The sequence below is a fragment of the Helianthus annuus genome, chromosome 16, assembly GCF_002127325.2.
Source record: "Helianthus annuus cultivar XRQ/B chromosome 16, HanXRQr2.0-SUNRISE, whole genome shotgun sequence".
NCBI lineage: Eukaryota > Viridiplantae > Streptophyta > Magnoliopsida > Asterales > Asteraceae > Helianthus > Helianthus annuus.
In genome coordinates, this window is record NC_035448.2 from 3,287,506 (window position 1) to 3,310,618 (window position 23,113).

Below are 23,113 nucleotides of genomic sequence, written 5' to 3' on the forward strand. Positions count from 1 at the left end.
GTAGTTCATTTCAAGTGGGTCAAATGTCGCATAATGGTAATCATGTTTCACCATTATTCTACCTAAGCGCTTAAATTGAAGAATTAAAAATGTTTATCCAAAGATTCAACTTTCAATTTTAGAACAATGTTATGAAATTAAAGAAAATATGGCCTGAAATTTATAGAAAATTTGTGCAGAATAGCTGATTGATGATCTGGATGTGGAATTGGTATGTTGTACAAAGGGGAAACTAATTATAACGATCCCCTAAAACTAGGATGTTGCACAATGCCATGAAATCTAATTTGAAGATGGATGAAGTGAAGGTACATTATGTACAAATGCCAATACATTTCAAATTAAATTTCATTACGATAACTGATTTGAATTATATGCATTTACTCTTGCTTGCTAACAGATGTCGCATGCCGTTTAAACATCCAACTTTACAAAAACATCCACGGATTCAAGCATCAGGTAAGAATTTCTTTTTCGGATTGTTAATCCTTTTCTTTATCTACTGTATCCATGCTTTGGTTAATTGGTTCGACGACAGAATGCGCTAGCCGCCACCCCCGGCATTCACGGCTAGGGTTCCAACAAGTTGATCTGGAGCCAGTTCTATTAACAGGTCGGGGTTTTTTTTAATAAAAAGTATATGTTGATTCTCCATTATGGTTGTCGTTGAGTCTTCTATTTTTCTTTACGATGTATGCTCATGTTTCCTTTATTTTAGGTTATTGGGTTGAATTGTTGTTATATACCTTTTGCTAAAACCATCGTTTGTATCAGTTATATACCCTTTTTGTTAGTAAATCAGTTTTTCCGATTAAAGACTTTATTTTAATTTACATATTTTGTATGTTTTTTATTAATTACATTGCAAACTTTAGTTGGATTGAAGATGTTGGTTTGAATATGGACAATGGATTTAAGACTAGAGATATGACGAATATAAAATATAATGCAAGGTGGTTCTTCGAATCAGATATTTTAAACAGGTTCTAAAGTTTTTGATATAGGTTAGATGACTATAATTTCTAATTATATTAGTTTTTTTAAATATGCTTAGGGAGTAATAACAGTTTTATATACGTAATATATATATACACATATATTATTGCACCTTACTTATCTCGTGCATGCGCTTTTTTTGCATCTTGTGTCTAGGCTCCAGGCAAGGCCTATTCGCCTTGAGTCCGCCTTGCGCCTTTGACAACATAGGTTAGATTAAGTTTTTTCACTATATTTTTTACTTGCAGACTTATAAATCTCCTAGCCACTAGCCAGTATGGATGAATTGCACATGCTCTTGCTACAGTACTCCGTGAGGAAGGCTTGCATGCATTATACAAAGGATGGCTTCCTTCTATCATTAGTGTTGTAAGTTTAAGTTCTAATGTTTTTAATAATGGTCTTAACATGTTATATGTTGGATTTAGGTTTTTATTGTAGATTTCTTATATAAATAACAAATTAGGTGCTGGCTAACTTGGATTTAGGTTTTTCTTGTAGATTTCTCGATGCTCTACTCTTCTTCGTCTTCATTGTTCAATGATTTAGACTCTACAATCATCTAATAGAAGGTATGTTTTTAGCTTCATTCCTCTATGATTTTTATTGTTAATCTAATTTTCTCTGTTAGACGCATCATTTATTCGATTCTAATTCAGATTCAACACAGATCGTTATGTATTATAAACCTTTAAGTAATAATACTAAAAATTGGTGCCATGGATGTTACGGTTTGATGTTAATGACATATCTGAAGATGCAAGGCAAGATGCAAAGGAATCCTTGAATAATATTTATCGATCAATTGTAAGTGCTAATCTTAATCCTTTTCCTTTTCATATTTTTATTCTATATTGGATCCTTGATTTTCTGCAAGAAGGATACGCAATCAGTAAGTAGAGAAGAAGTGGTCGTCGTTGCTATTGCTAAGTACATCGCCGATCTGTCTGCCAAATCAATGGGTCCTTCTCCGTCGTGCTCTCTGGCGGTACTTTATTCGATACTACCAGGTAACTAAAACCCTAACAACCTACCTTCCTAATTGATTACGGATTAGTTACAAGTTACTAGAAAAGAAGTTAGAGGTTGTAGTTGTTATATTAGTCGTTTTATTGTGTTATTTTTGGTTTGATAGTTAGAGCTCAAATATAACTGAACTTAAGTTGCTGGAGCCTCCGTACAAGTAGATGGATTGGTCGAAATGGTTGATTTTCTATTTCATTGGTTCAGGAAGAGAGTCCATTAACGATCCTCAACATCCGGATTTTTATGAAGGAGAAGAGATGTGGATGGCACGAGGCTTCATTAATCAGTTTTTTTTATGTAAGTTACACTCCCAATAAATGAACATGAATTCGTAGATGAACAAGTAGGTTTTTTTTTCTTAATTGTGGACTAAAAATTAGATTTGGGGATTTTCCGCCATAGTGTACTTTTATTTCTCTATGGATTTCTAATTAAAGCTTAATACATGTTAATTATGTATGTGCATGTACTTGCTATTTACGTGTAATTAATGAGCCTTAAGCAAAGGCTAAAGCTAATACATTCATTAATTAAAGTTTTTTTATGCGTAAAAGAACTATATAATCGATCTCAAAGCTTTACAAAGAAATTATGGTGTACTTTTTGTATAAAAAATAGTATTTTCTTAAGTTATCCAAAGTATGAGGTGCATCAGTGTGATTAGAAACGGCCGGCTTGGGTTGGGTTAGGACATACCACGCACAATCTACTGGATGATGATGATGATAGTGGTGAACTTGGCAGCTCTGTTAAGTCTAAAAAGACCAATAAAAAGGTAAACAACTTTAGAAAAAAATAGTGAAACCCAAGAAGATGAAGATAATGAGGTATAAATTCTGGTACTATTATTGGTAAAATTATTATTTTTTTAATTGTAGGTTATTGTACTCGTGTCTTATGTAACAATCGGTACTGATTATGACTGTATTTGGTGTTGTAGGGAGCTGTAAATCTGAAAGAAGAAAGATGAGTGAAGCAAAAAGTTATTCAAGATATCTTGGATAGTTCTAAGGTATTGCATATCATCTTTTATTGGCAGCAACACAATTTATTTGTCACTCTATATTGCTAATATTTTGATAATTAACGGTAATTTGTTTTTTTTTAACGGAAAAGAGGATCAATTCATTACTTTAAACGGTTACATATAGTTTCTCTAGCCAGGAGCTAGAAAGACATACAATTAAACGAAAAACATCACCTAACTACGAATCCCGTTTACACCCAAATTGTAATTTTTTTTTGAACGGCAAATTTGGATCACTGACGGACCACTGGAGTATCATCGTGCCACCAGCAGAACCACCCGATCATATCCATCTCCACTAGGCAATAATGCCTAAACACCAATTCAGGAGGAAACCCAATAAATCTGGGAAAACCCCCTTTGTGGGAATCGAACCCATGACCTAATGGTCATAAGCCTTATCCCACCCCCAATACCACTAGGCTATAATAACGGTAATTTGTTGGTCAAATATTAATTCCAAAGTTCTATTGTTGTGACAGTCGCAAGAAGAAAGACTGCTCGACCAAAAACGAGAGGATCACATAGAAGCCCTCCTTGACCAGGTACATTTTACATGCATGTTCTAATTATGGACTGTCGACAAGATTCTCGGGTTGGTAACGAGTCAAAACGGGTTTGGGTTGAACGAGTCATCATTAGTCTGGGCCAAAAGTCTCAGACTCAGCTTCAACTACCTTTTCTTTTCATTATCATAAGTACTTAAGGCGTAGATTGTGACTATAAAAACCAATAGTGTTGGATTATCACAGGGCTAGCTAAAATGAAAACATGGCAGATTGGCTGAATGGGTCAAAACTTGGTACAAAGAGCAGTTTTCACTGTGGGCAAGATAGATGGTAATGGGTCAAAATAGGTTTGTTTTGAACCGGGTCATCTTGAGTGTAGGTTGAAATGAGCCAGTCTGACTTTCAACCATGTTTTATCTTTTTATTTTCATAAATATTTAAGCCTTAATTGTAACTACAAAAACAATATAGTTACAAAAGTAAGGGTTATGTACTTATGTTAGTGTTAACAAAAATGTAAACATGGTTAATGGGTCAAAAGTTGATATGCCGAGCAGTTTCCACTTTAGGCAAAATGGACGGATATGGGTCAAAATGAGTTCGAGTTGAACCGCGTTATCATGAGTATGGGTCGAAATGGGCCACCTTCAACCATTTTTTTTCTCATTTACATAAATATTCAACGCGTAAATTCTGACTACAAAAACATACAATTACAGATTAAGGGTCATTTTTTGTGGCTGCAGTGTTAGTTTTTTGTCTTGTGAAATGATACTTTAGTTGGTGTAATACTTATATGGGTAGAGTGTGTTTTTTATTCTGGTTGGGGCAGATTACGACAGAGTATATAAGCACTTGAATTCTGCATCTCGGTAACCTATGACAAAATGTGTATAAAAGTGTATTCATGTGGCAACAAGTTTATCGGAAAACTGCTACGATATGGATAAAATTTCTACATTTATGATGGGAATCATGGAATGAACAAGCAACATGCATGCTGATATTTAAGACACTATGAACAGGAAGTTCAATCAACAATCACAAAAAGGAATACTGGTGCATAAGCTACTAAATAAAATATAACAAAATGGAACAATGGGGCACGACTATGGAATATAAGCAATGTTGGGTTGTGGAGGATTTGACTAGTAGGGGTGTTGTTACACTCCTTCTGCATCTAGCAGGGGTGTTATGCGTTACACTCCTCCTGCAGCTAGCAGGAGTATTCTCTGTTAGTATGACTAAGTCAACAACCCTAATTGTAACCCCTATATATACTTCTTATTCATGTCTGTAACTTCTTGAGCACCTAATAAAGAAAAGAACTAGTTGTGGGAGTGGATGTAGGTCAGATTAGACCGAACCGCTATAAATCTTGTGTTCTTGTTCTTGTGATTTAGAGTGTGTGAGTGTGTGTCGTGTTGCAGATTGTTCTTGTGTTTGTGGAATCGTGTTCTTGGACCTAACAACTGGTATCAGAGCTCAGGCTCTTGATCGATTCACACAAACTAGGTTAGAGGTGAAGAAGAAGAACACTTACCTGTTGAAGAACAAGCCGTGGTCTCGGGTTTCAGTCACAGTCGCAGGCATAGCGTCTAGGGTTTCTGAACCAGCCGCCGCTAGCACAGCCGCCACCGCCGTCAGTTCCTAACTCCGATTAGGGCTCCGATTTGAAGACATCTTCAGCAGATTGCGACTAGGGTTTCGATAACCCAGTAGCCGCCGCCTAGGGTTACAAAATTGAAGGCCATCCTTGCTAGATATCGCATCTAGGGTTCCAAAATTGAAGACCTAGGGTTTCAATTCTGCACTTGAGTTGCTTGATTTTGTGAAGTTTGTGGGAGCAGGTTGTAGGAAGAAGAAAGAACAGGGCGTTCTTTTTTTTCTTTGTTTCTTTAAGAGAAAATCAGCTTTCTCTTATTTGCAAAAATGCCCCTCAACTTTGACCAAAGAGATAAGTACTGAGATACAAGTGCTAAACTGTCCGTTTGAAGATCAAAGAAACTTGAATCAGGTGTTTTCTGTTTCTATTTGTTTCAGTGTTGGTTTTCTATCTGTTTCGATTTCAGTTTCATTTTAGTCGTGCTTGTGTTATCATGGCAGAAGACGGGAAGGTGCAAATCGAAAAGTTTGACGGGAAGAAGTTTGGTTGGTGGAAGATGCAGATTGAAGCATTACTTTGTCAGAAAGACTTAGATGTAGTGCTCGAGGATGAAAGGCCAGAAAAGATGCCACAAGCAGATTGGGATAGGATGGATAAGAAAGCCAGGGCAGTGATAACGCTTTCTCTATCGGAGAATGTTGCATTCAATATCCAGAAGGAGACCTCAGCTAGAGGAATGATGGCAGCATTATCGAATATGTATGAGAAGCCTTCTGCAGCGAACAAGGTTTATCTTATTCGAGAGCTTGTGAATACTAGGATGAGGGAAGGTGATTCAGTCACAGCGCACATCAGTAACTTAAACTCGATATTGTCTCGGTTGGTGTCTGTGAACATCAAGTTTGATGATGAGGTTCAAGCCCTATTGTTATTGTCCTCGTTACCCGATAGTTGGTCCGGAACCGTAACTGCTGTTATGAGCTCTTCAGATACGAGCAAGTTTACGTTTGTGAAGATGCGGGATCTTATTCTGGGCGAAGATGTCCGAAGAAGAAATTCAGGTGGATCATCGGGTGATTTAATGCATGTTGAGAGGAAGGAAGAATAACAGATGTAGTGGCAGCAAGAACAGAAAGAGGAGTCAGTCTAGGGCTCGAAATGATGTGACCTGTTGGAACTGTAAAGAGGTTGGACATTTTAGGAATCAATGTCCAAATGAAAAGAAAGAAGTTAACGCTGCAGTAGACCACTTAGATGATGAAATTTTGATCTGTAATGTGGAGAGCAGTGTGGATTCCTGGGTTATGGATTCGGGTGCTTCATTTCACGCTACCCATAACAGTGAAGCACTGCGAAATCTGAAAGAAGGAGATTTTGGTAAGGTAAGACTAGCGAACGATGAGATTCTTGATGTGACGAGCATGGGTGACTTAGATCTGAAGACTCCAGTCGGTTCATGGACTTTGAAGGATGTCCGGGTAATTCCAAGTCTGAAGAAACAGTTGATTTCTGTTGGGCAGTTGGATGAACAGGGGCACGAGGTTAAGTTCAGGAACGGGCAGTGGAAGGTTCTAAAGGGAAATCTAGTCGTAGCTCGAGGAAAGAAACGGGGTTCGTTGTATATGGTCAGTTTACCATCTGAGGGAGTAACCGTCCCAGCTCAGAAGAAGACCAAGATCCGGTTCACAGAATCTCGTGGGCAGAAGAAGGTTTGTTTTGCAGGAGACAAACCCAGAGCCACAGGCCAGATTCAGGTTAAACGTGCTAGGAAAGGTTCAGAGAAACCAGTCAAGAGTATTCGTGGCAGTGGGAGCACAAGTAGTGCTTCAGTCAGAACTCCCAGATGACAGTGGGTTAAGAGAACCAGTATTCCAGCGGTAAAAGTCTCTCCAGTTGATTACCTGCTTTATTCGGAGAGTGTTTGTTCTCAGGATGTTCCAGGATCAGGCAGTTTGTGTCAGTGGGAGCCGATAGGAACAGAGAACGAGTCACGACTAGTGACTGATGAGTTGAAGCTCAGTGGGAGCTTCAACGGGCCTTCAGGTTAACCGATGAGAAGGCCGCCCACAACTAGTGAAGATGAAATGTTTACAGAGGTACTTATGAATATGAAGTTGCATGGAGTGCAGTTTGAAGTTGTCAAAGCCTCCAAGTGGGAGATTGTTGGGTTGTGGAGGATTTGACTAGTAGGGGTGTTGTTACACTCCTTCTGCATCTAGCAGGGGTGTTATGCGTTACACTCCTCCTGCAGCTAGCAGGAGTATTCTCTGTTAGTATGACTAAGTCAACAACCCTAATTGTAACCCCTATATATACTTCTTATTCATGTCTGTAACTTCTTGAGCACCTAATAAAGAAAAGAACTAGTTGTGGGAGTGGATGTAGGTCAGATTAGACCGAACCACTATAAATCTTGTGTTCTTGTTCTTGTGATTTAGAGTGTGTGAGTGTGTGTGCTTGTTGCAGATTGTTCTTGTGTTTGTGGAGTCGCGTTCTTGGACCTAACAAGCAATCTTTTAAAGACCGAGTTAGATGCAATCTCAGTCCAACCAACAAATCATACAAAGGAGAAATTTGGTGTCCATGGACCGGAAACAACCTCATACACATTTAGTTGTATATAATAATGGGCTACACTCTCATTAAAATATCTTTGTTTTCATTCAAGTAGAAGTTTTTTTATTCTTTCAACAAAAGGCGTGAAAATTGTTATATTCTTTTGTTCATGTTTCCCTTCTTTTAGGACCGAATCATTTTATAAGTTTAACTACAACTTCACATTTCATGATTAAGTTTATGAAAACTTTCTCTCTTCTTATAGCGAAGACATTAATATGTTATATATTTTTTATGATTTTAAGTGTGTATTAATCATAAATAGTTTTTAATAAAAGTAACTTTCTCGAGCCCGGGAAGCAATCCCGGGTGATAACCTAGTTTATATGATAAATAATCACTAGGTGTAGGTGCATGCAAGTTAGGAAAGGTGTTAACTGTAATTTGATTTCTTATATAAATAAAGACAAAATTGAACAAATCAACCTTACGGTTATACCTAAACTGCATCTTGAAGTTGGAATCTTCTCTTTGACTATAAAATCAATGAGGTTGGTTTGTCAAAAACAAAAATGCGCTATGTGTACAAAAAGGTAAGTGGGAGCTTCATTGATATCTTGTTTTGTATGTAGATGACATACTACTTATTGAAAACAATGTTCCTATGCTACAGGAAGTAAAATCTTGGCTTGGAAAATATTTTACTATGAAAGATCTTAGAAAAGCCGCTTATACTGTAGGAATAAAGATTTATAGGGATGGATCGAAGCGGCTTATAGGTTTTCAAAGTACTTACATTGATAAAGTTCTTCGACATTTTTCAATGCAAGATTTCAAGTGGGGATCATTGCCTATGACACATGCAACGATACCGAATAACAAACAGTTCCCCCAATTAGATAAGGAAAGAAAAAAAATGGAATTAGTTCCATATGCTTCTATTATCGGATTCATCATGTATGCCATGCTATATACTAGGCCAGATTTGTTGTATGCTATAAGCATGACAAGTAGATACCAACAGAATCCTAGAAATGATCACTTGAATGCTATAAAGAACATTTTTAAGTACTTAAGAAAGACTATGTTTATGATATATAGAGGACTGAAAATGGAGCTACAAGTTAAGTGTTATACTGATGTTCGTGGCTAGAAATATTGAGATTATTCTCGTTCATAGATGGGATACATATTTGTTCTGAATGGTGGAATTATTACTTGGAAGAGTTCCAAGGAGAGCTTCATCGCTCAGTCCACCACCGAATCATAATATATTGTTGCATTAGATGTTGCAAAGGAGGTTGCTTGGATGAAGTAGTTCATTGCTGATCTTGATGTGGTACCTAGCATATTGAAACCTATCAAGATATTGTGCGCCAACACTGGTTCCATGTCTCAGGCAACGTAACCATGGTCACACTCACACCACAACACGAAACACATACTAAGAAAGTTCCATTAAATAAGAGAAATATTGGAAAGAGGAGGCATCATGACAAACAAAGTTCAAATGGATCAAAAGCTAGCAGAACCATTCACTAAACCTATTTCTCTAGAAAGACATGAGGAGCATGCAGATAAGATAGGACTTAAATTTGCTAGACAGTGGGTTCGATCTGTAATTTAGTATTTGGTGCTTTCAAACATTAAATAGTTACAGTATGCATTTATTTTGATATAATGGTCAAATGTTTTATAAATCAATTGTAACGCTCCACATCTTCAACTTTCTTATTTTAGCAAGATGTGTGGTACTTTCCATATTTAGACACGTGTACTCTCTTTGTAATCTACTTTCGTTTCACTTGTAATTCAAGACTATTGATCATAATGAAATCGAAGCTATTTTAATCATATTCGTATATTTAAGGTTAGTCTTACGTGCAACTGTTAATCAATTTCTCACTTAAGCAAAATATTATGCAAGGATTCTTGATTCTATATTTGTCGACACTTGATACTCGTTAAACTGGTTAAAACTCGTAAAATAATGAAACTCGAAATTTTCGCGAAGTGATTAATCGTCGAAAACCTTTTATCCTTATTTCATTATAAATTTAGTTATTTATAAAATTAATTAGTTTTGCAATTTAAAAAGTTTATTTTTATAATAATCTAGTTAAACTCGTTAGATTTTAAAGTTAGTAAACTAACCTAGTTAGTTTGTATTATAAAGTTAGTTTTCTTTTAAAACAAAATAACATAACATGGGTTTTAATTAAAGTCTAGGAGTGTTAGAGTAATTACTAAAACTTTAAACTTGGGGACTATTTGTATAAATGGCTAAAAGTTTAAGGTTATAAGGGAAACAAAAAAAAGGGAATTAAACCCTCAAAAATCGCAGACCGCGGGACTCGAACCCAGGTTACTAGCGTAACCGAACACACACATAACCAGCTAAGGGTGTTAGGAGTGGTTAAACATTTGAGAGTGGCAAACTAAAAAATCGACCAATCAGAGTGCGCCACGTCATTCAGTGAAAAGTGTTTAAACTGTGGTGAAAAGTGTTGGCAATGGTTTAGACATTTGGTGAAGTGGTAAACCTTAAAAAAAAGGAAAAAGTTGTGATTGGTTGAGATTGAAATGAACCCATCCCACACTACCCTCTCTCTCTCCATCCTCCCTTCCCCGCGTCGGCATGCACCCACCGAATCAAACCCCATTTCATCAAACCTTCATGCGGCAAAGGGCTCGGCATTGGTTGCCGATTGATGAAAGATCGGTGTCGGGTGGGTTTGCCGCCCCCACTCCGGACTAGGGATGAGATTTTTTTACCAAAATACTGGTACCGTACCGGTACCATACCGATACCGTACCGATGCCATACCGTACCGATTATAAACGGTACCGGTATCGGTAATAGATTTTTTGAAATTCGGTATCGATAAAAAACGGTATTGGTACCGGTATTTTTCGGTAAATACCGATATTAATACATAATTTAATAATGACTTTATGTATTTTGCTATTATCTTAAATCCCACTATGATGTTATATTTTCTTGAACATTGTTTTACAAAGTTGATTAGGTATCACATAACATAAAAAATCCTATGGCCGAAGAAGCAATTGAAAAAAAGGTGTCTGGTATGGTGCTAGATATTGAGAATAGGTTACACGTTTGTTTAAAACATACAAAGAAAGGTTCGATAAGGTTGTTAATAACTCGGCACCTCAAGAAATGCGTAATAACCCGGTTGCAATAGATACTGATTTAAAGAGGTACTCTAGTTTAGTTAATAATGGATGAATATGTTGCACATGAAATTTTTTTAGGTAAAACAATGGATGACACCAAAGCGGTACTAATGTGGTAAAGTACCGAAATATCGGTACCGATACCGGTACCGAATCTATAAATACGGTACGGTAATCGGTATTCATATTTCCTCAAATTCGGTAACGGTATTTACGGTATCGGTACCGGTACGGTAACGGTATCGTACCAATCTCATCCCTACTCCTGACACCCTAAGCTGGGTCTTGACATTGAATAAATCTCATCCCACCTTTTATTTAAAAGCTGGCTCAATTAAATCAAAAAAAATTATAATAAACCAAAACCGCAGACCGCGGGGATCAAACACGAGACTACAGCTTCTCCACACGAGCGCCAAACCAGTTGAGCTGGGTTTAAACATTGTTCATAACCCAACCCGCTAATCCCTTAAACACTCGCCCGTTAACCAGGAAACAAAAAAAAAGAGAATTAAACCGTCAAAAATCAGTGACCGTGGGACTCAAACCCGGGTCACCAGCGTAACCAAAGACACACATAACCAGCTAAGCTGGGTCTTGACATTGAATGAATCTCATACCACTTTTTATTTAAAAGCTGGTTAAATTAAATCTAAAAAAATATAATAAACCAAAACCGCAGACCGCGGGGATCGAACCCGGGTCTACAGCTTCTTCACACGCGCGCCAAACCAGTTGAGCTGGGTCTTCACATTGTTCATAACCCAACCCGCTAATCCCTTAAACAATCGCTCGTTAACCAGACCAGCGCGCAGAACCCTTTAACAGCTCGAATTTGAGCGCGATTTTGAGTTGTTTTGGAGCTTTAAACTTACTTTCAACATTAAATACACAACCACCAACTAACCTAAACCTTCCCTATAAATACCACATATAATCCAAGCTTCTTATACTTTTCTAAACACTCCAAACTCTCCTAAATTCATCCTTAATCAGCTGCAAATATCAAGTTCGAGCAGAATCATACCAAGTTACAAAAGTATGCATAACTTTCTCATTTCTTGTCCAATTCACTCCATTCTTTTTCCTACTTCTTTGGTTTGACCTTAGCTACGTTTCCATTGGTTTTTCCATGGAAAATCAGGCCCTGGAACGTCACCAAAAAGGCTCCAAAGTTGACTGATTTTTCTGTTTTCTTCTAAAACTTTGCTAAACTTATTAAACTTGAGTTAATCTCATCTCAAACCTATGTCCTAATGCTCATAATCAATCGAATGGTTAGTTGGGTTTAAAAACAAGGCTGAGAAATGTTAAATTAGAGGTTAAAACCTCACAAACATTCTGCTTTAGTTAGGGTTTTACCCACAAGTAGTGTTCAAGCATGAAGCTTGATAGATGTGTGATAGTTGGACTAGCTTGGACTATCCTTCATAGAAATCCACTCACTACTTGATGTTTTTCCATTGATTAGTTGTTGTTATTTCATTATTACTTGTAAGTTCATGACCCTCTTTGTTGTTTATAACAACAAGTGTAGTGGTGAACAATAGAGATACCTAAATGGAAGCTTTGTTCTTCCTACCTCATGTATGAATTCTATGACACAGAGAGGTGCCTAAATAGAGACTTTAATCTCCTACCTCATGCTTGAACCATAGGACTTTGTAATCTTTATATTATCTATTTATTCCATATATATACCTAAGTAACTAAACCTGATGATAACTTAGTAGTTAGTTGTCAAGAATATGTTACATCATCTATGACCATGCACTTGTTATGACTCTAATGGACCTTTGAATCCATGAAATCATACAAACTCTTTTGAGTTTCAATAGTGTCAAGAACAAGTGTTATTTGTACAAGATGATTATTTTCACTTATGTTATTTTCCATACATTTTAGACTCCGAATCTATAATCTTCCAATTTCCCCAAACTCACACACCTATGTTTTCTTCGTGTAGAAGGACAAGGTGCTCCAAACTAGTCCATCAACCACCAACGCTCACGGGATAACAAGTAGGAAAGCTTGCAAAAACCGTGAGTATACTCGATCCCGTTTTCCTTTTTATCACTTTGGGATGCAACATGTATGTTATACAAAATTACACAACACATGAAACTATGTTAAACTCTATCCATGCTTAACATGAAACTATATGATGCTTGTTAGACTTGTTATGCTAATGTAAACTATTTGTGTCGATATATGCTTCATTAACTTTGCTAGCCTACCTTAACAATTATAGCGCTATAGGAGTAATACACCGCCCATGATTCTTGGGGTATTATCAAGTCAAACACGTTAACCTCCTTTTATTCTATTTGGGATAGGCTATTTTAACGCATTGGAATCTTGGGTTTGAACATATAAGTACACCGTTTCGGCATGCTAGTAAACTTGCTTAATATGATTCATGTTGGATATGAGCACTTTAAACTATTTTATGCTATATTATGCTATATAACAAAACTTGTATACTCGCCTTTGCTTTTGCATTGAACTCTATTTTAATATAAGTTGCAGGTTGAATTGATGAGATGATGAATCAAGATGAAACAAGATTTAGGTGGACTTAGATACACACCTAGATTAATTTATCTATTTTGATGCTATGTTTGTTGTGAGACAATGTTATTTCTTGTATTTGAATCTTGTATGACAATCTAGTTTTTGAAATGAAATTCGGATTTTATTAATTATTTTCACATAGTGTTATGAAGTCTCTTGCAATCTCGTTTTCGTCTCATCCCGATGTTTCCGCCATCGGTATGACATATTGGTGTCAGAGCCATAACTGCAGGGAACTAGGAATAAGTAGGAATGCTTTGCCCTAGTCTATAGTTTTAGGAACTTTGCCTCTTATGTGTTGTTTAAAACTTATGCATTCTACCTTACATGCTTCCTAGCAATAATTCTTATTTGTAAAATTTACATGCCTTCCCTAAGGCTAACATAAATACACTTTTCATTCTTTGAAGACACTCATAACATAAACGAGACGACTTTACCAAAATAGGCGTCAATGTCACACCCCAACGGATGACGGAAACATCGGGGCATGGCACTGAGCGAAACAAATTGTCTAGGAGAATCCATAACAAATATTCGTTATAATATATTAAGGTTCATGTCCCATGCCACAAATATATAAGATGAAAACAGTTATTACAGACATTGTTCTCAAAGACATATATCCATTCCGACAACTCAGATTTTATTTAGTTTGTTTCTAGACTCCATCCTAGCTCGATTCATCAAGCAGCAACCAAACATCCTAAGCACATGTCACGTACGTTAAAATAGAGGTCAATACACATTGTGTAAAGGTGAGCATACAAGTTTAATAGTATAGTAGAGTTCGAAATTGTTTACGCATAACCAGCATGTACAACGTATAATGTGAAGCATGTAAGTTATCGACAAAGATCCTATCAATACCAATGACTGCGAGTAGCGAGTGCGCATCACATGTTCACCACTGCGAACACGTGAAGTATTGTCCTTAACAACCCCTGAGTGAACAGGTGCTGAGTCCAAACTATAGTACTATCGTTGCTAAGGCAGGTAGACAGCAAGCAATGTGTAAACATAACAAACAGACATTCATCGAGTCACGTATAACATGCAATATTGGTTAGCGTTTAAATAGTGTTTGCATTTTGTGTTCGATGTGATTTAGAATAAGTAACGTATGTAACACCCAAAAGTGCACAAAGCAAAAAGGGATCGAGTATACTCACAGATAGCGTTTAACTTAATAAACGTTGCCTTGGATTGAAGGGAGCGCTTGAGAGATTAGCCTGAACAGTTAACGATAGCATAAGCGAAGAACGGCGTGTGAAACGATGCAAAGGTACCAAGTGTCGGATGGTAATCTGATCGGATGGCAATCCGACCGGATGGCCAGTCGATTGGATGTCATCCATTCAGATGGTCATCCGATCGGATGGCCATTCGATTGAATTGACACCTTGTTTGGTAAGGATGTGTTTGTGTATGATGGCTTTGAAGTTTTCGTTGTAGCATTTTGAAAACAGAGAAGTATCTCTACCCCTCATTTGTCGTCCGATCGGATAGCGATCCGATTGGCAGGACACTTAGTGAGAACAAGTTCACAGCAGGATTGTCGCTCGATCGGATGGCAATCCGACCGGATAGCAATCCGTTAGAACTACTGTTCTTTGAAATTGATCAAGTACCAAAGTCCCAAATGTCACATGATCGGATGGTCATTCAATCGGCGATGGCAATCCGATCGCACGACAATCCTTTCGACATTCAGATCCTTGGAAAGTTGAAGTAAAAGTTCAAGTGTGGAACCAAGTGCAAGTCGATCGGATGGTTGTCCGATCGGATGGCAATCCGATTGGACGACAATCCGTCCCAAACGGCCTGATCGTCTTTGACACTTGATTGTTTTGAAAGTTTTGCAGTTTTGACCGAGACGTTATGATAACGTGCTAAACGAAAGAAACCCCATCTCGGCCCGAGTGATCTGAACGAACAGGAACCACCCTAGTCCGACCAGTTCACGGTTCGAGATATGTGTTAGTGTGTTTTTTTGCTCCTTCCCGCTTCCCACTTCTTGTGCTTGTGTTTGGTTTCCTCACTGTGTTAGTTTTTCCCTTTCTTAGCCTTCGTGGTTTGTGGTTGCGTTTCGGGTATAACATCATCGTCTATGCCTAAAGAAACGAAATCGTGCTCGGGTTCGGTTTGAGTCAACGATTAGGACGGTGGCATTTGGATTGCTTGTGATTACATTTCCTATTGGCAACATGGTGGTGTTGGTATTGCGTTAGCCACGTGTTTTGGTCTTGACTAAAACCTCCAAACGAATACGGATCCATCGGTGTCGTGGGGCATATGAGTAGGAGTTGGGTTGAGGGAGTAGCGGATGTGCTGGGAAAGATGATGGCGGGTTCGGTCGGCTCGGATCCATGATTTTTGGTATAAAATGAAGACTGGTTAAAGAGATTAGAAAAGCATTTGAGTTGTGTGATATTTTTAAATGGAGAAATGGTTTAAATAGGTTTTTAATAATTAATTTATTATTTTTTTTTTTTTTTGTGACCGTTCAACGGCTACAACATTCCAATGGTCGAAAATGGAGAGTGAAGATGAGTTGTTGTGTGCACCGATATTCGAACGGGGGAGCGGTGTTCCCCAACGGGGGAGGGTGCCACCTCACCTCCCTGATGTTGTCCCCGCTCCCAGACCCCTTCGCCTAGACCCCTTCGCCTGAGCTGCTTTCTCTCTCTTTACCCATTCACAAACATAAAAACATCATTTCTTTCTCCTCTCTCTTCCCTCTGACTCACATACAATTAGGCATGTATTTTGGTAAATATTAAATATTGTGTAATTATTAGAATATGGGTAATGGTTAATGCCCTTTAAGAGGCATTTTTCGTCACATCAAAATCATAACACCCCTTCATAAAACGTGTAACGGTTAATGCCCCTTAATGTCCATTTCATTCAATAATTTTCCATTTTTTTCTTCTTTTTGGGCATTATTCTAGAAATGTTCCTCCCCCTTCATGCTCATATAATGTCCATGGGAATGGTGATGAGGGCGTTATCAAACTTTTTCATGCCTCTATAATGCCCATTACGTGTGATTAGAGATTTGTATTTTCTAATTTGTTCTAAGTTTTCCTCCTCTAACTTGTATTATATAGGGTTTATAGTTTCGCTATTCTATTTACATTCCACTTAAAAAAAACGTTGACTTTGACAAAAACTCAACCATGGAAGAATCAAGCTGCATATGAAGACCCAAGTTTAATTTTTTGTGCGTAGTGTTAATGCTTTATTCACTTGTATTTTAAACATTTGAGGTGTTTTGGTTTGGATTTTGTTTTCATAGACCATAATTTGTGTTTAGCTCTGGTAACACTCACACGAGTTGTTTCTAAATAGAGCCTCTGAACCGAGCGGTCAACACCTTTAGAAGTATAAATCGACACTTATATATCTTTGTGAGATTTCACATTCTTCCTATGCGAGACACTCAAACAAGTTCCAGTTATACCGTTGTGGTGTGTTTACTTTTTTTTCTTTTACGTTTTGATAAAAATTTTGGTCAAAATCGAACGGGTCAAATATAATTGATTTTTTTATTTAGAGTAAATTACAAAAATCATTCTTTATGTATGTCACTTATTGCAAACTGTGTCATTTGTCTTTAAGAATTACAAAAAGCGTACTCTATGTTTACAAAACCTTACACATTATGTCCTTTAGCCTTAACTCAGTTAATTTTCTGATGCGGGCCCAAGTGTGGAAGAGATGGCTATTTTGTATTTGGAGGCCCAAGACCGTGTAACAAAAGGGGCTTCATTAAAATGGCTCTAACTTGGGCTACGGGGGTCCGTTTTGGGCGTGTGACCAGGCGAAACGAACGTGTGAACGAGCTCCATCTTGCTGCAAACCGCCTACGTTTTTATTAATTATTTACTTTTTTATGTTTTTTGAACAGTTTTGGGCATTTTGTTTTTGGGCGTGTGTTTGGCCCGTTGTCTTTTTTAGGCCCATTTCAAATTTCTGTTCCTATTTATATGTTGCTCTAGTAATGTGATCAATCAGACTTGAATTTTGACATAACTCATTTTCACTTCAAATTCTGTGCCCTTTGGGTTGCAATTTGGGGGTTGGAGAAGAACTACACGGGTATTCGTAGAATCAACGTGTTTGATCTTCGTTTCCGTATCACGCTCTACATCATTTTCATAGTTAAATTTGAGCAATTGGACTCCACATGAGGGTATATTAGACATTTTACCCTAGATAAATAATTATGTTAAAAAATATTTTATATATACATGCATACACAGACAACACACTTACTCACCTAGCCGCCACCACCACACCCTTTACTCCAACCACCATTCCCACCCCAACCACCGTCCACCGCTTCCCTTAGACACCATCATCGGAATCACCACCATCTCGCCTGCAATCTCTGCCAACCTCCAGCCATCGTCGTCCACAACCGCCTGCCGGAAATAAACTCAACAAAAGTAATCAAATCAAAACCCAATGACACAACGAACATAAAGCATCTAAACTTACACTACAATCGGTTCCGATAACAACTCTGGCGGAGCTCCACCGCTAGCATTCAAAACCGTCACGTTACTGTCAGAATCAACATCCACCACTCTATCCCTAAATCTATCAGTCACCTGAAGTTGTATTTCTTTACCCTTTAACCGTTCAAATACTTCCTTCAACATTATATCAGCTATTTCTTTGACTTCCAGTTTAGTCAACCGTCCAAACACTATCATATCATCCAATCGGTTTAAAAACTCCGGCCTGAAATACTGTTTAAATTCTTCCGTAACTAAGCTTTTAATTCGGCTGTAACTGCTATCTTTCTCATCATAATCGAGATCGAATCCGAATCTCGTTCCACCCACAGATCTCATGCTTCAATTACAGATCTAGGGCTTCAATTTGGTATCCAGGGTTTTGAATCGATGTCGTTGAGGTTGAATTCCCAAATGTGACGGTGGTTAGGGGCTGTGGTGGTGGTGGTGGTTAGGGCACGCCGGCGAACTCTGTGTCCATAACGAAGGGGGTAATCTTCCATGATAAACCTGATGTTATGCCCTATGTTCTCTCGCAACCCAGGTTAATGTATTTATTATTTATTATTTTTATTTTTCTGATTATTTATTTTAATATTTAGGATAAAATGACTAAGATGCCCTTATGTGGGGTCCAATTGGTCAGACTTAACCATGAAAATTAACTGAGGTAAGGCTAAAAGACATAATGTGTAAGGTTTTGTAAACATTGAGTACGTTTTCTGTAATTATTGAAGACAAAGGACACTGTTTGCAATAAGTGACATACATAAAGGACGATTTTTGTAATTTACTCTTTTATTTATTATCACGACGAACTGAACTGATATCGTCTGAACAACTTTGGTAACTGTACCAATATTCGTTTTTATGGTTGTCAATACAAATTTCGTTTTGATTCCGACCGAATAATGTTTAAAATGAAGTTGTATTGAACAACAACAGTAACAGTATTGGTACAATCGTGAGGTTACCAGTATTAGTTTATATCGTTTTTGATCGATTTAAAACACATGTCGATACTCTTTTGAGTGTATAACAACTTCATAATGTTGGGTTTTGGCTTTCGGTTGCAATATGGGTGTGAAACTAGCTTTTATGAATTCTACATAATATAACGAGAATAACAATTATATAAGACAACATCAACTCATCAACCAACCCTAAAGCTAACATATTTAATTGAAATGCAAGGACACCATATAACTATAAAATCCTGAACTAGAAATTAACAATGTACAAAAATCCTGAATCTTTATAGAAGAAGAAACATATTCATAAAATACAAATCTTATAATGGCAAGCTACAAAAATAAATTAAATTTAAAAACCCCAAAACAATAGAATTAATGTGATATTAAACGTATCACTTGTAGGAAACGTTTCTCTAAAGAGAAAAGAGAAATTCTTATGTTTTTTTTTTTCAAACTAACAATAAAAGAAAAGAAAAGAAAAGAAAAAAAAAAAAGAAAAGAAAAGAAAAGAAAAGAAGAAAGCATCAAAATTAATATCAATTAATTACAACCTTTTCTTTCCACGTAATACAAGTGTAATAGACATGTTTCAATTGGAATGATTCATGACTTCAGTCAAACTTCATTTTCCCTTTATAAGATACCTTGCTTTAGCATTTTTACAATTTCTTTAATTATCATCATCAGAGGTATTATGCCTATAAATGCTAGATCATATTTTCATCTTCCATTGTACTATCTTTCAAACTATTAAACTCTCCTTTGATTTTCTCTCTTATTTTGTGTCTATTTCTTCTTCTCATACTACTTTATCTTTATTAGAAAATGATGAAAGAAAATATGATATTTGAACATGAACATCCATTTAGTCTTATAGACTTGTGGTCGGAGCAACTGCGACGTGAAGAAGAGTCTGAAGAAGACGAGGAGGAGAATGATGATGTTTTAATTGCAAACCAAGACTTTCAATGTTTGTGTTCCAGATGTGGGGAAGAAATCAACTGGTATCATAGGTATTACTACTCTTGTTGTCATTGTAGTGATTACTCTGTTCATAAATTTTGTGCAGAGCTTCCACAAAGATTGGAAGACGTTTGTGAGGTTGGTCATGCTCTTGACCTCACCCAATCGACGTTCTGGATGGGCAACTGGAACTGTAAAATTTGTGGTAGGTATCATAAGTCTGGAGATTTGTGTTATTGTTGTGATCGTTGTTATTTTTATTTTGATGTAAATTGTGGTACGAAAGTGCTACAAAAAAATGTCATCCATCATCCTATCCACAAACACCCACTAAGTTGCATCTCAAAACAACTTTTAGCCAAGTGTGATGCATGTGGGAAGGAACATAAGGGGAACTTCTATCATTGTTCCATTTGTCTCTGGTCTAAAATGATTCATAGTGATTGTGCTTTTCTACCACAAAAGTTGCAAATCCAAGATACTACAAATGATGTCTTCTCCCATATCCATCATCTCACCCTTGCTTATTCCTTTCCAATCGATGATCAAAGTTCTAAAAACTGGCCACGGTGTAGAGTATGTCATAATGAGTTTATTGGTCAATCAAATTTTTGGATGTATAAATGCGAGAAATGCAGATACTATACCCATCTAGATTGCGTAACATCAAGAGACGAGCCATTCTTGTCAATCCTCAAGTCTCCAGGTAGACCTAACTACCTACCTAATATGGTTATAGTTTTTTTTTTCTATATATGCTATTGGTTTATGCTCATTTAACATTACAATGTTGTTTTCATCAGGTACAAGCAGTAAAAACTACAAAGATGATGAACATCTTGATCTACTTCATCTTCCGTTTCCAGATCCATCTTATAGCATACTAAAACACTTGTTTTCCATGGAAAAAGGATTAAGTACGTTAGAAGTTTCTAACAAGAACACCTACAAAGCACAAGGTATTATTCATCAGCACCCACTAATTCTAGAGGATATCACAAACCCCACCTTTTCTAGAATAAAACCAATATCCTATCATGACCCAATGAAGAGGATTCAACTTTTGTGTGATGGGTGTGTGAGGCCAATTACGAGTGGCCCAATTTACGTGTGTGACAGTGAGGGGCAATGCAACTTTGTGCTCCACGAGTGGTGCTCCCGGCTACCTGCTAAACTGAATGGCCACTTTGCTCACCAACAGCACACCCTGATTCTCCATTCAAAAGCCCCTCCTCGTAAGTTTTTTGGGGTGTTCGAATGTGATATTTGTAAGTTACATTGTAATGGATTTGCCTACTGTTGTATGGATTGCAACAACTGCATCATTGACATTCACTGCGCCTTCTTACCTAAAGAAATCACTCATACTTCTCACCCAAATCACCTACTTTCTTTGGTTAATCACGAATCTTTGCATGATACATGTCGTATGTGCGGGTATTTTTATCCGAATCTTTCATTTGATTGCCGTACTTGTAATGATTTTCGTCTACACGTCAAGTGTGCTTTGTTTATACCGGAGACAACTAGGAACAAGTGCGACAAGCATCCTATGAAGCTGAGTTACTTTCCGATTGAGAACCATAAGAGTGACTATTTTTGTGAAGTTTGCGAGAGAGAACTTAATCCTGAGAAGCCATTCTATCACTGTCATGAATGTATGCAGTCTATGCATACAGCTTGTGCTCCCTCAATACTTCAGTATGAAACATATGACGAATATCCCACAGGCGTTTATGAGTTTGTAAATGTGAAGTTTGGGGGCAGATATGAGAATACTAAAGTGCATCCACACCCCCTTTCATTCGTTCAAGGGATTGAAGACGACGGTCATTGTGCCAGCAATGATTGTCACTACTATGACAATCGTCTCCAATTTAGAATGATCTTTAAGTGTTTAAATTGTAAATTTGCAGTTCATTACGATTGTTGTGAGCGTATGAGTAACTGATATATATATAATATGTTTGTTCTATTTTGTGTGTTCACTTTTGTAATGTAATTCATTTTTGTTTGAAGTTAATTATCCCAGTTCCTTTGGGGTGTGCTGGGTGGGTAATTAAATGAAAAACATACCTGATGGCCTACAATTCAATATCAAGATTCAGTGTTCTTGATTGCATTTTTAGGTACTTCATAATTGATTTTGCATAGCAAAGATTATATGTAACCATAATTGATGGAATTTGATGGTAATAAATGGGTAAACTGTTGATATCAGAATACAATAGAAAACTCACGAAGAATAAATGAATCAATCTCAAGGCTTTTATTATTGCTGTTTGTGAATACATAAACAAGAACAAGTGCTGCACTTAAATAGCCAGCATAACAACGGTAACAAACTGAAAAGCAGAAAACTAGGACTTATTCTAATTCTAAATAATGACGTTAAAAGATAAACTGAAAGCCAAGAAATAAGGAGATTGATTCAATCTAACATGTGCTCAAATTGTCACGTGCATAACCCTGGAGTATTGAATCATTCCGTAATACCTCCCCTTGATTCAAACTCCTGCACTCCCAACTGAAATCGAAGACTCACAAACTTTTCACGTGCCAAGGCTTTGGTCATACAATCTGCAATTTGTTCTCTTGTGTTGCAAAACCTCAGTATCACTTTCTCTTGATTTACCATGTCTCTTATGAAGTGATATTTCAATTCAATATGCTTGGCCTTGCTATGTGTAACTGGATTTCTGGACAAATTGATTGCTGATTGACTGTCACACCATATTGTAGTAGCATTTTCTTGCTTTATGCCCAAGTCTTCCAAGATTCTACTAAGCCAAATACATTGACATGCTGCACTGGTTGCTGAAATATATTCTGCCTCAGTGCTTGACAAAGCAACTGTGGCCTGCTTCTTTGAGCACCAGGAAATGGCTCCATTCCCAATTGAGAACACATAACCGCTCACACTTTTCCTATCATCGATGCATGCTGCCCAATCACTATCCGTATACCCAAACAACTCCACTTTAGTTCCTCTTTTATACCAAATTCCAAACTGACAAGTTCCAGCAATGTATCTTAAGATTTTCTTGGCTGCACCAGCATGAGTTTTTGATGGAGACTGCATGAACCGAGATAATACTCCCACTGCATAGGACAAATCTGGACGGGTGTGAGTCAGATACATCAGACCTCCCACTAAA

At 37.2% G+C, this 23,113-nt stretch overlaps 2 protein-coding genes and 1 long non-coding RNA gene across 4 annotated transcripts; 2 read left to right on the plus strand and 1 right to left on the minus strand.

Moving 5' to 3' along the window:
• The first annotated feature begins 1,949 nt into the window (after positions 1-1,949).
• On the plus strand, positions 1,950-4,139 carry LOC110916123. Of its 2 annotated transcripts, XR_002579510.2 has the most exons (5): positions 1,950-2,006; positions 2,227-2,319; positions 2,963-3,034; positions 3,532-3,594; positions 3,786-4,139. It is a non-coding gene; the product is annotated as an uncharacterized LOC110916123 (long non-coding RNA). The 2 variants fall into 2 exon arrangements; XR_004884639.1 differs by lacking the exon at positions 1,950-2,006 and having other exon boundaries at positions 2,020-2,319.
• A 13,660-nt stretch (positions 4,140-17,799) lies between these two features.
• Positions 17,800-18,357, minus strand: LOC110918829 (ATP-dependent Clp protease ATP-binding subunit ClpA homolog CD4B, chloroplastic). The gene is made up of 2 exons (XM_022163109.1): positions 18,004-18,357; positions 17,800-17,922 (listed from the first exon to the last, which is right to left on the minus strand). Exons 1-2 carry the CDS (start codon positions 18,355-18,357, stop codon positions 17,800-17,802), a joined length of 477 nt encoding a protein of 158 aa, XP_022018801.1.
• A 1,460-nt stretch (positions 18,358-19,817) lies between these two features.
• On the plus strand, positions 19,818-21,906 carry LOC110917839. Its single transcript, XM_022162277.2, has 2 exons — positions 19,818-20,661; positions 20,759-21,906. Exons 1-2 carry the CDS (start codon positions 19,818-19,820, stop codon positions 21,904-21,906), a joined length of 1,992 nt encoding a protein of 663 aa, XP_022017969.1.
• Positions 21,907-23,113: the final 1,207 nt, after the last annotated feature.